The following is a 16,577-nucleotide window of genomic DNA, read 5'->3' as shown; positions in this document are numbered from 1 at the left end:
CAGGTTTGGTCTTAAGTCAGGGAACGGGGACTTCGAGCTGCTGTGGGGAACAAGGACCACTGTATACAGTATTTTAATACAAAAGATACACTTGTATAGCTATTCCATAAATCAATACTGAATACCATGAAACATTGTTTTAATAAATAATTTAAAATATATGGATTTGTGTAAATTTGTCTTTTTGTAAGTTATGTCATTTGTAATCCCAGAAGCCCTTGCAGTTATTGACATTTTGTATTATGTTATTTGATATATTTTTGGTCAAATTTGTTATTACCAGACTGATGTTTCAGATTTATTGTCAGAGTACATATATGACATCACATACAGCCCTGAGATTTTTCCTGTGGGCCAGGCAGAACTACCACTTACTGGTGTTGCAAAAATAGTGGAAACAACATACACATGTAAACAAATAAAGGAATGTAAACAAGTATGCAATACAGAGAGGGGAAAAAAATCAATAAAGTGCAAAAGTAGGAGTTCTTAAATGAGTCTCTGAGTTTGTTGAGGAGTCTGATGGTGAAGGGGTAGCAGCTGTTCTTGAACCTGGTGGTGCAAGTCTTGTGGCACCAATACCTCTTTCCTGATAGTAGCAGTGAGAACAGAGCATATGCTGGATGGTGTGTATCCTAGGGCCTTTTCATACCACGGGCGAGCGGTGACCCTATTTGGACCTGGATGATTTTCCCGGGAAGGCATGATCTCCCACGCTTTTTACACTGCGGTCCAAATTCTCTGTAATTTGTCTTCCTGGCAATTTAGAGGGGTCCCGCTCTCAGCAATGATGAAGTGAGCGATGCAATACGCACTCAGGAAGTCCTACTGGAAGTCTGATCGCACAGTGATGACAGTGGCTGATGACACAGCACGCAAGCGCTTATGCCACGACGCTTCCGCTGCTCGGCCATTTGCTGAATCAGATTGCAGGGAAAGGGTAATTTAGGGAAATTATCCAGTTAATTTTCCTGGGCTGACATTTTCACACCGCCAGTTCACAGGAGATTCCAGGGAAAATTTCCCAGGAATCCCCATTTTCCATGGTGGTGTAAAAAGGCCTCTTGATGATTGCAGCTGCTGTCCAATGGCAGCATTTCTGGTAGATCAGGGGCCCCCAAACCTTTAGACCATCGACCCCTTCATGGAATGCTTGATCCCTCATCAACACCTCCCCCAGAATGGAAATCCCCTCAGTGGAGGGTGTGGTGGCGCTGGATGCGGTGGGGGTGGTGGTGCCAGTGGTGGCACTGGAAGGGGGGTGTTACCAAAAGTACAAAGAAATATTTTCTGTAGATACACCCCTAGTTTCCACTGCAGCAGTTCAATCGACCCCCCCCCCTCCCACCCTAGGCATTTATTGTACCCTTGGATAGTCCCAGACCACTTTGAAGTGTTCTCAATGGTGGGGAGAGTTTTGCCTCTGATGTCTTGGACTGTGTCCACTTTTACAGGGCTTTACACTCAGTGGTATTGGTGTCCTCCTATCTGAGCTGTATTAAAACTTTTGTTATAAATCTTGATCTCGGCAATTAATTCTCATACTTACTGAGCTTCATTGTGCTTTGAAATTTTAAGTTCTGAGCATAATTGACAATAATATGAATAATTTTAACCTTCATTTAATTTTGAATTTGTCTTGTTTGTGTAAGTATCAGGTAGAATATCTAGGCTGATGGTTATGGCATTTGGGGGAGGTGGCCTAAGTCAGTAATCTCAATAAGGGCAAAGTAAGTTCATCTGAATGATATTCAGCTTCAGAAATTGAATTTTTACGAGGGTTCTTTTGAGCACTGGAATTGGCTTTGTATTGTAAAGATTCAGATGGATGTATTTTAAACACTGAATAGATTTGATAGAGTGGGTGCAGAGAAACCATTTCCTATGTTGCAAGCTTCAATGGCAAGTGAGTGTAATGTTTTGAACATTCACTTAAAATAGCAGAAATTCATAATTATGCATTCTTTCCCCACAAAAAAAAACTACCGGTATTCTCTCTAATGAATACTGAATCATTCAGTATTTTTAAGATTGCTTTTATTGATCATAGGGAAATTGTAGAATTAAGGTGAGGTATTGGCAGATTAATTAATTAACTGGCTGGGTAGGTGTATGTATACTGAACTTTTGGTGATTTGAATGGTATTCATTTGAAAGGAGAAACAGAATATAGTTAATGACATTCCTGAAAATAATTTTTAAAATTACACTACTTGAAGGAAGTTGGGGATGGACAGTCATTTAAAACCTTGCCAACACTGCACACAACCCAAAATAATTTTGTTTTGTAAATCATGTGTGATTTTGCATTTTGAGTTTGGTTAAAGTGAAAAGTACCATTCCAAAACTGCATCTCGTAAAATATTCTAAAAAGGAAAGGGATTGAAATTTTTATTTAATGTAAAGATTTTATATTACCAATTGGTAATGAAGTGTCTACATTGTGGATCTTTCATTGTTGCACATCCAGATAGGTCTGATCTAAGCAAATGTTTCTTGAGCATAATCCCATTGTCGTATGAAACACAAGAGCCGATCAGAATTTCTGTATCTCGCTCACATGAAATTCAACATTTCAGATCGATGACATTTCATTAGGAGTATTTCAATTATGCTTGGTTAGTTTATGTCATTTTGTAAATAGTTGGTGAAACACACAAAGATCAGCGTGTACAGAGCCGTTGTCATACCTACGCTCCTGTTCGGCTCCAAATCATGGGTCCTCTACCGGCATCACCTACGGCTCCTAGAACGCTTCCATCAGCGTTGTCTCCGCTCTATCCTCAACATTCATTGAAATGACTTCATCACCAACATCAAAGTACTCGAGCTGGCAGAGTCCGCAAGCATCAAATCCACGCTGCTGAAGACCCAACTGCGCTGGGTGGGTCACGTCTCCAGAATGGAGGACCATCGCCTTCCCAAGATCGTGTTCTATGGCGAGCTCTCCACTGGCCACTGAGACAGAGGTGCACCAAAGAAGAGGTACAAGGACTGCTTCAAGAAATCTCTTGGTGCCTGCCACATTGACCACCACCAGTGGGCTGATATCACCTCCAACCGTGCATCTTGGCGCCTCACAGTTCGGTGGGCAGCAACCTCCTTTGAAGAAGACCGCAGAGCCCACCTCACTGACAAAAGACAAAGGAGGAAAAATCCAACACCCAACCCCAACCAACCAATTTTCCCTTGCAACTGTGCCTGCCAGTCCCACATCGGACTTGTCAGTCACCAACGAGCCTGCAGCAGATGTGGACATACCCCTCCATAAATCTTCGTCCGTGAAGCCAAGCCAAAGGTGCAATATATGCAATTAACAATAGCTCCTAGGTACATTGAAAATTTGAAGACCTGTGACACAGCAAACAAGATGAAACTAACAAAAGTGTTCTGCTGAGGTAGTGAGAGGAGCTAAGTCTAACTTAATATCAGAGCCACAAAAAGTAGCAATTCAGAAATTACTCGAGCCATGTTCAACTGCCATGATGTCAATCAGATGAGAGTTGATTCATTGAAAGATGTGAAGTAAAGGGATTTGAGGAACATTGGTCCCAATGTTACTGGAAAAAGAAATCTAGCTTGTCATCTCCTAAAATAAATTTGTACACACCTCCTTAAAATCTTATGTCTATTTGACTCTGCAATTTCAAATGGATTTGTTTTCACTCTTTGACCAAAAGATTAACTCCTGCTTTTTCTTGTGGACAGGAAAACAATGAATGTGAGTGGGGTGCTAGTGGTTTGACCTAAACTGTGGAAAAGACTTAGCAATGATTTTGTATTCTTTCTTAATTCTGCAAATTAAACAAATGTTTTTGGTAATTTCTTCAAAAGGAGAGATACGTTGGGAAATAAGTTGGGAAAAAATTTGATTAAAAGTTATGTGACAAAATGGATTAAAAATGAAAAGATTATGTGAAGGATCAAGAATATGGTAGATGGAATATAACATGGAAAATTATTAGATAATTCATTTCGGTAGAAAAGAAATATATGGAAATGAATATTGAATGATGTTGAATCAAGGTTTATGTCCACGTTTCTGGTTGGGTGAAAATTAGTATTCAGATGCAACAAGGAATTGGAAAATCAAATGGTACATAGCTGAAATTCTCTTGAAATAAAAACAAACAGTGTGGCCACATTTGAAATATTTAATGCAAGTCTGGTTTCACCACTTAAAGAAAGATATGAGAGATGATTTTTAGGTATGAGGGAGTTGGGGTTGTGTAGCAAAGCAGTGAGGAGGTTTATAAAAAATCATTCAATGGAGGAGCAGGCTAGAGGGGCCACCTTATGTTTCAAATAATATTCTTTTGATTATCGAGCTTATGTCAGCTGTAGAAAATCTTGGTATTCATAATTTCAGGATTAAGTGCATTTCTAAATGCTGATGTATTGAATCTGCAGTGTGCTAAATATATTTTTTTAAAGAAAAAGATGGTCCATCGCATATTTTCAACCAGAATTGAGATGCAAAATACTTTGTGAAAAATTAATACAGTTGTTTAGGAAATGTAGTAGGGCAGGTGGAGCATTGGATTAATTACAGTGATTTAAAAGATGTTGGAAATAGACACAAAACACGAGTTACTTAGCATCTTCAGAAAGAGAAACAGAGTTAATGTGTTGGATCAATGACCTTCAGAACAAATTCTCTCATTCTGTTTACCTTCCTGGGTATCTTGAGCATTTTCATTTTTGAGTTAAATCATTATTTATTGAAATCGGCAGAAGTGGTTTCTCCAGCATTTCAGTTTTTTTTCCCCTCATCATTCCCCCCCACCCCCTCCCATCCCACTGATGAGGTTTGAATATGACAGGGTAGGAACACAATCTTCACATTTCTTGATTAGAATAAATGTTGATGTTTTAACAGCATACAAAAGACCGTTGAAGATTTCCAAAATGTTAACAAATATTTAATTGCAGACTTTAAGTGCCCTGCAATGCATTTTGCAAAAAATATTAAAGCATGGAAATATATAATTCTCAGTGAGCCAGAAAATGCAGGCCAAAAGCTGAATTCAAATAAATTTCTGAAAATGTGAATGTAAGTAGTTTTTTGTTTTTCATAATCAGAGATAAATCTAGGATATAGTTTGTTTCCAAAAACGGTGGTCAGGTAACAGCATTCTATGAATTATATCCAATGCTTTATTACACTCAAATCCTTGTTATTCACCAGGAATGTGGGCCATGGACCCTGCGGGTAACAGAGAAAATATGGAGATCTCTAAGACTGCAATTACATTTCCTTTAGAAGGCCTGATTTCTAACAGTTCTGAATTTCAGTCGGAAGTTTCATCTTGTCAAACCAGGGAGCCCACACTTCATACTCTCTCGACTCAAGGTTTTAATCCCATTTTCCTGAATCGAGCTCCTGCTCATAGTAATTCCTGGCTGACCTTGTGATTATGGGTGTGTGGGGGAACAAGCACAGAGTAATAAAGGTATATTAAATCTGTAGAGTATAACTTTTTTTTTTAACAATTTTAACAATATCCCAACATTTTATTTTTAAATAGCTTTGAGAGTTTTGACAGTGATTGGAAAGATGTCTCATGAGCTATTTAAATTTAATCTTGCCAAGGGAGCATGGGTGGAGTTTTACACATTGGGATACTGAAGCACCAAGAGTTTTGTCACATGGGATGGCTGAGGCAGAGGCCACATATTTTCAGTGAAAATTGGAGATATTAAAGTATATGAAGTTTCATTGACGTAGTTGTTCTATATTTGAAACTGGAAATAAAGCTAAATGGTTTTTTTCCAGTAATATAAATTGGTGTGATTGTGTTGTGGGAAGTTGTGCAACTTGAATGCTCAGTGTGATACTTATACCCATACTGGGATTGCCTTGTGGATTTCTCGTTACTTAAGATTTGAATGGAAACCATTTTGAATAACTAGTTTCATTTAAAAATGTTTGCTAGGTGTTTTTGTGTTATTCAGTTGTTCTGAAAGAATTGGACATGCATTTCATCTGTAAACCTAGATAAGAAAGTTCTTCCTCAATCTTGCTTTTCGGGATAAGTGATGTTTACCTGGACACATGGGTGCTCTCATTTTGTTATGTTTAACTTGAATAGTTAAAACTGCAGTTTGAATTCATAAATGATTCTGTCCATGTGTTCTTCAAGTAAGTATCTTGAATGTTAAATTATTTGAATTTCAGTGTTTAGATCTACATTTGGAATTCCTATTTTTTTTAAAAACTGACTTTAAACTCCAAAAAAAAGTAATGTTAAGAATGTTTGCTTTTGCACATATGTTACTGCTTAAATCATTTGTCTTTTCATAATATCTGTCTATGATTTATGTTTATCGCCATAATATCAAATGCTGCACAATTTGGAATTTTGGTTTTATTTTCACTTGAGTGCAGGAGGCCAATCCTTGCCCTTTATGTTAAACATTGAATGATCAGGTTATTTATGAGTAGAAAATAAAAAATGGAACTCTTCTAATCATATCCTGAATACAAAGACATTTTTAACATGTGTTTGTTTTCTTTAACAGATTTTGGACCCTTCTTTGATCTTGAGAATGACTTGCCAGATGAACTGATCCGTTCAGATCCTTTAGGGCTGACAAACGGAGGTGATTTAGCTCAGCTAACTGGCGTTGGCATGGTGCAGGATGCTGCCTCGAAGCACAAGCAACTTTCAGAACTTCTGAGAAGCAGTGGTTCTAGTATCAGCATGGGACATGGAACAGTCGGTGCTGGTGGTGCCTCATCTCGATCCATGGATAGTCCTGTTCAATCTGTAGGCAGCCAAAGCCAACAGAATAGCCCCAGTATAGGAAGTTTAAGTAGTATGGTCAAGAGTCCACTAACACAAGGAGGTCTTACATCCCCTCCCAATATGGGAATAGGAGGAAGTGGAGCAAACCAGAGACCTACAACACCACAGTCTGTGAATCCTCAGAAACACGATCAGCTCCATACATCAACAACAAGTCTAATGCCTGGTGTAAACAGTCCAACTAATCAGGCTGGGATTAGTATGAATGCTAATATGAATCCAGCTCTGATGAACAGTGGCAATGCTCAGGCCATGATCCAGGGACAAGTGATGAATGGTTCACTTGGTGCCGGAAGGGGCAGGCCTAATGTACAATATTCAAGCCCAAGCATGTCCAACACAAACAACCTGCTTGCTGATACATTATCCCAGGGATCACCTCAGATGGCAGCTGGTCTCAAAGGACCCCAGCCTGGGGCAATGAGCAAGGTAAGAGCCAAACATTTTGAACTCAAAAGCTACATTAAAATGTGACAAGCCTGTTCCAGTTCTACACTACTGGTGACATTGCAGATATTTAATAGTGATGAAACTAAAATTAAAACAAAGTGCTTGAAATTGGGTGACGTCTATAGAAATAGTAACTTACTATTTTTGATGATATTTCAAGGGAAAATAGGAAAAATTAGAAGGAGTTAAGCAGGGAAAGGGGATTAGAGGAAGCAAAGAAAAGCTAAGTATCAGTGTATGCCTTGTGCAATTAAATATAGAAGAGGCAATAATACAAGATAAAATTGGATGATAAAAGAGTAATTGAATAACAAAAGATCTGGAGGTGGTATAAATGGGTAAAATAGATCAATTTCAAAAACTGCTGGAAATGCGAATTCTGCAAAAAGTGATTCCTCAATTTACGAATGTTTTCAAATATTTGAAAATGCTATTGATTCTTTGAATTATGTGCCTTCAGTTTATAAATGTATTTTAACTATAACGAATGGCACCGTGGAAATGAACTATACAAAACATCCAGAAAGAAGTTAATTTAGCCTTTTTGATTAATAACATTTTACTTAAAGGTTGATTCTCTGGGAATTCGTTGTGGAAATTGAAGGATACTTTTACCAAAAAACTTGAGTTTGCTTATTTATAATGTGCGTTGGCTGGGGAGTTGGTGTTTGCTGAGCTGTATAGAAACCGAGACTGAGGACAGCAATGCCAAATAAGGAATGAGTTGGTAACTTTATGGAGTGAACAGAGTTGCGTTTTTTGAGTATATTTTATTTTGACATTTTACAGACTCAAAAGTAATTTCAACAATCAATACAATCCTTTTCAACATTCATAGAATGTACAGTCTGTGTTTTGTTCCCACACTTGCCCCCAAACATAACCATACATTATTCAGATACAAGTGGGGTTCAGAGCCCCCACCGAAAAACTTAAAAAAAAGGAACAACTCAATTAACTAAATAACCCGTGTAAGGAAAAAAAATTTTTTGAAGGGCTTAAAAAGAAAATTTGCACGTCGTCTGTTCCATTTCCTTAACAATAATTCTTTCCCTACTAAGACAGGTTTTTATAATATTCATATTTCATGGGGATAGGGAGCTAGTCAATCTACATGCCCGTATTTCATAAATGGCTGCCACACTTTAATGAATGTGTAATGTTTCCCCCTTAGATTGTAAGTGATTTTATCCAGGGAATGAAATGTTGTATTTCCATATTCCATCGTGTAATATTTAATTGGGAATCAGACTTCCACATAACCGTTATACACTTCCTGGTGACCTTCATGATATTTAGACAGACTAAAACATATTTCCCAACTCTGGATCTTGTGGAAAATCCACTTTTGTAATTTTTTTCAGAATGTCCCCCAGTTCTTTCCAGAAGGGTCTCACCTTTGTACATAGCCAGGTGGAGTGAACAAAGGTTCCAATCTCCACACCTAAAGCACATTACTGAAATTTCTAGTTTTGATTTATGTAATTTTTGTGGTATGTGGTACAGCTGGTGCAAGAAGCATTTGGGGGTAAAAATAGATAAAGATTTACGTAACTTATACAAACTTAATTATCTCCCTTTGCACCGAAAGATTGATGAGGACCTTGCTGGATGGAGGACTCTGGTGGGCAGAGTTAATTGTGTCAGAATGAAGGTAATGCCAAGACTCCAGGTGTCTGTTGAGGTGTATCTGATATTAATGACCCCAGCCACACTGTCCAGACATGGGTCTTGCCACCACTCTTCATTGATTGTTGTGCCCAAGTACAAATCCCATCTCTCCCTTGACCTGTGTAAGCCCAGCTTTGGGCCCTCACTTTAGAATATGTAATACATTTGAGAAATAAATTTATATACTTTCCCTTGTCAAATTAGAATCTCCACATTACTAGACCTATACATTTGGCCTTAAAAATGATCTTATTTGCAGATAGCAAAAGAATGTTCCATTAGACAGACCACATTTGTTTCTCAACTGCTCGAATGACATAAGCTGCATTTGTTTGTATCAGTCCTTGATACACGTGATCCCCTTCTGGTACCAGATGTCCAGGATCTTATTACCCAGAGTCAAGGGTATCAACTTGTTCTGGGTGAAAGGTGTTTTTGGAGATATCCCCACCTTCCATCCAATATATTGATTTTTTTTGCCATATCTGAAGAATCTGCTTTAGTACGGGGTTTATCTGTTTTCTTTGAAATTAATTTGTATATAAATTCTCCTGCCATCTTTTCACCTATTGCATCTAGTCCAATTGTGCGCAGGAGTGGGTGGGGGGGGGGGATTGCCCCTCAAAGAGTAAGACATAAATCAGGTGATTTTAACCCCTCCCCACCCCCCCACCCCCAAATTGTGTACCCATGTCAATTTTTCCATGGAGATTCTAGCCACCTTACCATTCCACAGGAACCTTCTGACACATTCTTCAAACATCTTAAAGAAACCCTGTGGCAATGAAATGGATAATGATTGAAAAAGATACTGGAGTCTTGGCATTACCTTCATTCTGACACAATTAACTCTGCCCACCAGTGTAATGGACAGAGTGCTCTATCTATCAAGGTCCTCGTCAATCTTTCGGTGCAAAGGGAGATAATTAAGTTTGTATAAGTTACGTAAATCTTTATCTATTTTTTTTTACCCCCAAATACTTGATGCCTTCCTGTGGCCATTTGAATTGACCCTCCAGTTGATATTGGCTATAATCTCCATTTGTCAAAGGCATAATTTCAGATTTACCTTGTACCCCAAGACCTTCCCATAATCTTCCAGTGTGGTCTTCAGCCTGACCAACAACCCCCTTCACCCCCGGGTTTGTCAAATGCACTAACACATCAGCAAAGAGGTTGATTTTTGTGTACCACCTGGCAAGAATCCCTTGATGTCTGGATCCTGCCGAACGGCTTCTGCCAGCAACTCGATTGCCAGTATGAACAGCGCTGAAGATGATGGACAGCCCTGCCTACTGGACCTACTCAATGGAAACACTGGAGACATCTGCCCATTTGTAATAACTTTTACTTGAGGTTCATGGTATAGTGTCTTGACCCAATTAATAACTGTTTTCTACAAATCCAGCTTGATCTGGATTTGCTCATTTCGGCAGATATTTTGCCAACCTGTTAGCCAATGCTTTTGTGGTAATTTTATAATCTGTATTTAATAATGAGATGTGTTTTTATGAGCCAGGGTCAATGGATCCCTGCCATTTTCTAGGTATCATTGTGATAATTACTGTTGAAAAAGACTCTGAGAGAGTATGCATCTCTGCCGCCTGATCTACCACCTTCATAAAAAGGGGCATTAGCAGATCTTTAAACACTTCATAAAATTCAGTGGGAAGCTATCCTGTCCTGGTGATTTGCTACCTTGTAAAGAGCCCAGGGTCTCTCCAATTTCCTTTTCAGAGAAAGGGGCATTCAGCCTTTCTTGCTCTTGAATGTGCAGAGATGTTCTGCAAAGCAATCATCCAATTCATACTTGACATTACCAATGTTGAGGAGAGACCATGTGAATGCAAGTTGTTTCTGTATCTCAGCACATTCTGCCGACATAAGGGGTCTTTTGCTATAATGTTTTTAGTGGATTTATCAACTCTGATTCATTTTAAAATTGACTCAGATTAATCTTGTATACCAATAATAATCTGAAGGACTGGGTTGAAATCCAAGGCAATGTCTGTTTTGTTTGGGTTTGGGTTTCTCTGGTATGGTCACCATTTAATGCCAATTGCTAATCTTGAAAAATTAAATCATCCAAAAGGACTGTAGAACTGGATGATATGAAAGAGGCTAGGAGCAGTGAAGCCCTGGAGGAATTTGAAAGATACAAGATGAAATTTTTAAAACATGATACTGGGCACCAAACTGGATTAGTGAGCACAGGATGAATGAGCGGTGCGAGTTTGGACAGAAGCAGTAGAATTTTGGATAAATTTGTGTGTGCAGAGAATAAAATGGGAGAGATGCTTTCATGAGACAAACGTCTTCGATCTTTTCCAAATGATGTCTTCTCTGTTGAGATATTTTGATTACAATTTGCAATATGTACCCATGCCTTAAAGTGCATATCCCAACATGTTGATTGTTACATTTTGGAGAGTAAGGAAGTCTCTATATGGTAAATTTAAATTGTACATTATTGACTTTGAAACATTGTTCTGCTTGAGGCTGAGGGTACACAACAAAGTGTTGGTACAACAATGTTATATTTTATAAATTCAGTTCTCAAGCTGAATTGTGCAGATTTTTTGTTACGCACATAGTTGTCGAAATGAAAGCTATGGAGGTCACTGCTTTTAGGGATAAGTGATGTTTATCTGGACACATGGGTGCTATCATTTTGTTATGTTTAACTTGAATGGTTAAAACTGCAGTTCAAATTTCATAAATGATTCTGTCCATGTGTTCTTCAAGTAAATATCTCGAATGTTAACTTATTTGAATTTCAGTGTTTAGATCTACATTTGGGAGTTCCTATTTAAAAAAAAAACCTGACTTTCAATTCCAAAAAAAAGTAATGTTAAGAATGTTTGCTTTTGCACATATGTTACTGCTTAAATCATTTGTCTTTTCATAATATCTGGCTATGATTTATGTTTATCGTCATAAATGTGAGTACAATGTACATATGCACTGAAATTCTTGCTTGCTGCATCCATGTCAGAATGCAAGATGCACAGCAATAAATTACCACAAAATTCCATATAAAAGGATAGATTGATAAATATTCCAGTTGCAGTTACCACAAACAAAAGGGATATTTGCTTCAATAGTGCAAATGTATCTTGGTGGAACTGGAGCAGTTTGTGGTAAGGTTAGTTCAGAGAGATTTAAGAGCCTGATGGGTGTTGGGGGAAAACACTGTTCTTGAACCAAGAAGTGCTGGACTTCTGGCTTCTGTGCCTTCTGTCTGAAGGTAGCAGTGAGAAGAGGTTGTGACCGGGGTGATGGAGATCCTTTACGATGTTGGCTGCCTTCTTGAAGCAATGCCTCGCATAGATGTCTTCAATGGATGCAAGGTCGATGCCCATGATGGACTTGGCTAGGTTTGCTACTTTCTGCAGCATCCTACGTTTCTTTGCACTTGAGATTCGAAACTGGCTGTAATGCAACCAATCAGTATACTTTCCACAGCTACCTGTAGAAATTTGATGGCGTATTCGACAACATGCTGAATCTCTCCAGACTTGGAAAACAGAGGTGTTAATATGCCTTCTTCACGGTTGCCTTGATGTGCTAGCTCAGGAGAGTTTTTCTGATATGTATATGTCCAGCAACTTGAAGGTACTAACCCTCCCAACGCAGTTCCTGCACTAGTTTGATTTTCACACTCTTCAATTAATTCCTTTTTGCATTTATTTAATTTAAATCTTGCCAAATATTGAATATTTGATAACTAATTGCACTTAAATAACTGCAAATAAAAGGGTATTAGCTACGTGGACTCATTTGCACATACGAATAAAGAAAAAGATTGTTTCTGTAAATTTACAACGGCTTTGGTATAAATTGAGGAAATGTACCTGTTGTTCTTAAGGAGAAGAGTCATTAAGTAGTGATAATGTGCCCTGGGTAAAGCAGTTCCTCTTTCACATGAATGGTTCAGCATGAGTCTGGAGTTTGGATTAACTTGGTGTTGGTTGTACAGCTTGGAGTCCCTGCTCTTTCTCCTTTGTTCTTAAGCAAAAGTGTAGGTACCATCTGTTATCTCTGCAGTTCAAGGAAATTAGGTATTTTTTTCTTCTCCCTTCCCCTCCCCCACTGTTTCTAGTGAAAATGATAGCTTCGGCACCATTAAACCTGTGAATACATTTGGTATGGAACAAGGTCAATACTTTCAAATACATATCCTATGTACAAAAACTTTGTTCTATATTCTGAGTTAGAGAGTCCCAAGTTTTAATACCTAGAATTTACAAAATATTAAAATAATACTTTGTGCCTCCATATGCATAATGCCAAAGTGCATAAATTCCAATCCACGTTTGTTTAAGCACTGCTGCCTAATCTTATAACGTAATTGAAGCCAGGACTGTAGGTGTTTGGTAACTTTGTCCTTTACATAGTATTTTCTGAAATTAGATTCATGGAGCACTGAGATACTTTGTTATCAAAACAGATATCTCCTTTTGGCAAATGAAGCCAGTGTTCTGGGAGGTTTTTGTGATTCTGTTTCCAGATGTAAGATTTATATTCTGACATGAGAGATGACAAATTAACTAAGCTTTTTGTTATGATATTCAAATCTACTCTGGAAAGTACTCCTGTATTACAAATCATATTGGTCTTGGCTGTAGCTCTTCTAGTCCACCCTCCCTCCCCATGTTAAGTAGCTAAATTGAGTATGTGCTCAAGTTACAATCAATACTTTTCAAATAGATGTGGCCTCTTCTATCTTATTATTTCTCTTTAATATTGGAATGACATTTAGATATACAGTCATAAATCATGGTTACAGGCCTTTTTGGCCCACAAATCTGTGCCACCCAATAGACCTACAGCCCCTGGTTTGTTTTGAAGGGTGAGAGGTATCTGGAGCCTCTAGAGGAAACCCATGCAGACACGGGGAGAACTTACAAACCCCAGTCCTGATCACTGGTGCTGTAACAGTGTTGCACTCATTGTGTCATCCTAAAACACAAATGGAAGATTTGGGCATCAATCCTAGTACATCACGCATGCAAAGCTCTCCCATTTAAGCTAATTCCCTCATACATTTCTCTATTGAAATGTCTTCACATTGTTTTATTGCTTGTTATCTGAGCTCCTGAGGATGGCTACTTGGATATAGTATTAAAAGTGGTTGTTGATACTCCAGTAAATGCTGAGCACTTTTTTTAGGTGTCAAATATGGCTTTTACACAAAAATATTCAATTTTTTTTAAAATTTGCATACTTACCTCCAGAGTGGTCATTTACACAGCACTTTTCCACTGCCTTTCTGCGTTGTGGAGTTTATCAGAGGGTGAACGTTGAATGCATTAGCCCAGTTTCTTACAGAGTGCGTGGGCAATCTAGACTTCAGCCTCTCTGTAAAAATGTGTAAGGGTCTTGGAAAAATTACAGAATGGAATTTAGCAAATAAATTCCATCAGGACATTTTTATACTGCTAGGGGAGGAGAAAATTTGTGCAAATTTTCTGCTTTTCAACTGCTTTGTAAAAGTTCGCAGTGAAACACAAAATCTGTAATAAAGGGTCCCATCTAAGTGTAAGTATTAAAAAATGTAGTCTATCCAACCCCTTCAACCGTACAGCACTTTCCTCAGCGTCATTTTCCAGCATTATTTCCACAATCCTCGATTCCCTTGTGTTCAGACATCTATCCATCTGTGCTTTGAATAAATGAAACAGATGAAGCCTCCACATTTGTTCACATGTGTTGTCATTTCTCAAGGTCCACCACTCACTCCCATGAATGAAGAAAGTTTTCCTCAACTCATCCTTATTCTGAAATTCTGCTAGCAGGTCCGAGACTTCTCGGTCCGGTTGAATATTTAACCTTTTTGTTCTGTTTTTTCCCTTTCTCATACCTCTTTAACACAGACCCAAACTTTTCTTTTTCTACACTGAGGGTAGAAATGTTAATAGCTCCCTTTTCTATATGTTGTTACACATACAGCATAATTCAGATGTAAGTGCCAATTAAATTTACACATTTTCATTTTCCAGCTAATAGGTGGTCCACTCTGAGGATTATTAAATGGACCAGTCACTAATGTTGTGGCCATAAAATTCTATGATGGGTGACTTGCAGTCTAATTCTTTTCATGCTAAGATGCCTTCAGTTCCAAACACATGCCAGTGAAAACAGAGCAGTCTCTCTGATTGGCATGCAGTCCTCCACTTACTACAGTATATTTTGATATGATGTGATTGAAGCTTTGTGCACTTTTCAGCTCACAACGTCAGGAAACATAAGGACAATGGAAGCATGGGAAATATGGTTTTATTTTTCTTTGCTACCTTAATATTCTTGGTGTACCTTAGGCATATAGACTGCAGTAGTTTACATATTTTTGTTTACAGCTAGCTCAATAAATGTGAACTTTGCCAGTAACACCCAAATCTGATGAATTCATTAACTAAAATTTGGAAGTGTTAATATTTATTCTGCTGTCTATTCTGATGCAAATACGATCTCCTCTGCCAGGCCTCTCCCCTCCTATTTTCCGATCTGCCTCTGCTCTCGTTTTTGTTTGGGCCTTCTTCCAGGGGTTGCACCGTGGTGATAGACCAATAATTCATAGTTTTCTATGATATTGTTTTTCTCTTTTACCTGATAAATTTCAAGGCAATTGTATTGCAATGAACCAGGAAGATGACTGCAAATTGAGAGTAAAGTTTGTGGTCATGGTTTAATGGTCAGAAGGGAAATACTCTGTGAGTAAATGTATCTATTTGAAGCGGTAAATTTGAATTGCTGTGAAGAATACATTGGTGTATTTGCATAATCTATTTGATACTACTTGCAAGTGATCTGCATCACTTCAGATGATGTCCTCTTTGTCTGAAGTGTTTTTGCAGTCCACACATTCACCAGCTGGAAAAAATTGTCAAAGGTTCTGATGTCTCTGCCTGCAGCAAACCATCTTGTTTTCTACTTTTGAGAACTCCAATATCATTTTCAGTTAATAAACTCTTCATGTAGATTTATGTTGGATGAAAATGTTTCTGTACTTTAGTTCTACCCATTCTCTAAGAGCATCGTTGATTTTCAAAAATTAATGCTCTTTTCAGACTATATTCAGATCTTAAAACTGAATTAAGGTTGGAATATATATCTGAATTTATTCACCTTTATTTGAGTAAAAAATTTGTCTTTCCTATGTGCATTGTAATTCAGGAGAGCATTTGAAGTACAGTTTGTTAATCCTAGAAGCACTTGGCTCTAACAGGTACCATTGCCAGATTGGTGACCTGGTGTCAGATGAAATACTGTATTTCTGCCATCAGAAGTAGAAAGTATGGAGATCAATTGAAATGACAGTATGAGATTTCTTTATTTAATATGGTAAAGTTTATTGGTTAGTATGATATCAAAATGTTAAAAGAAACTGTAGAGTCAATGAAATAAGCCATGTTGAAAATGTGAGACATCTGTAGACTTATCTGTAGACTTATCACAAATGTCTGTTGTTTTCAAAATGTTCCTACTTGTAATGTCACTCAGGATATTTCCAAATAAATTGTTGTACCAGAGAAAATTCAGAGTTCAAATGAAATAATTCTATTGCTAAATTAGTATTTTTGAGTAATTCATTTTGTTGTGTTTGCCGAATAAAATGCTTATTTGTGGCCAATACTATTGCTTTGT

The 16,577-nt window shown here is 37.9% G+C and overlaps 1 protein-coding gene across 1 annotated transcript in view; it reads left to right on the top strand.

The window, feature by feature from the left end:
- ep300b (E1A binding protein p300 b) overlaps positions 1-16,577 on the top strand; it is a 120,755-nt gene that overhangs the window by 33,953 nt on the left and 70,225 nt on the right. The window contains exon 2 of the mRNA XM_069909180.1: positions 6,523-7,238. Coding sequence (XP_069765281.1) covers positions 6,523-7,238 — 716 coding nt within the window. The remainder of the gene's footprint in view (positions 1-6,522; positions 7,239-16,577) is intronic.

This window comes from Narcine bancroftii, chromosome 13, assembly GCF_036971445.1.
Source record: "Narcine bancroftii isolate sNarBan1 chromosome 13, sNarBan1.hap1, whole genome shotgun sequence".
Classification (NCBI taxonomy): Eukaryota; Metazoa; Chordata; class Chondrichthyes; order Torpediniformes; family Narcinidae; genus Narcine; species Narcine bancroftii.
The sequence above is the reverse complement of the archived record's forward strand: the minus strand, read 5'-3'. Positions and strand labels throughout refer to the sequence as shown.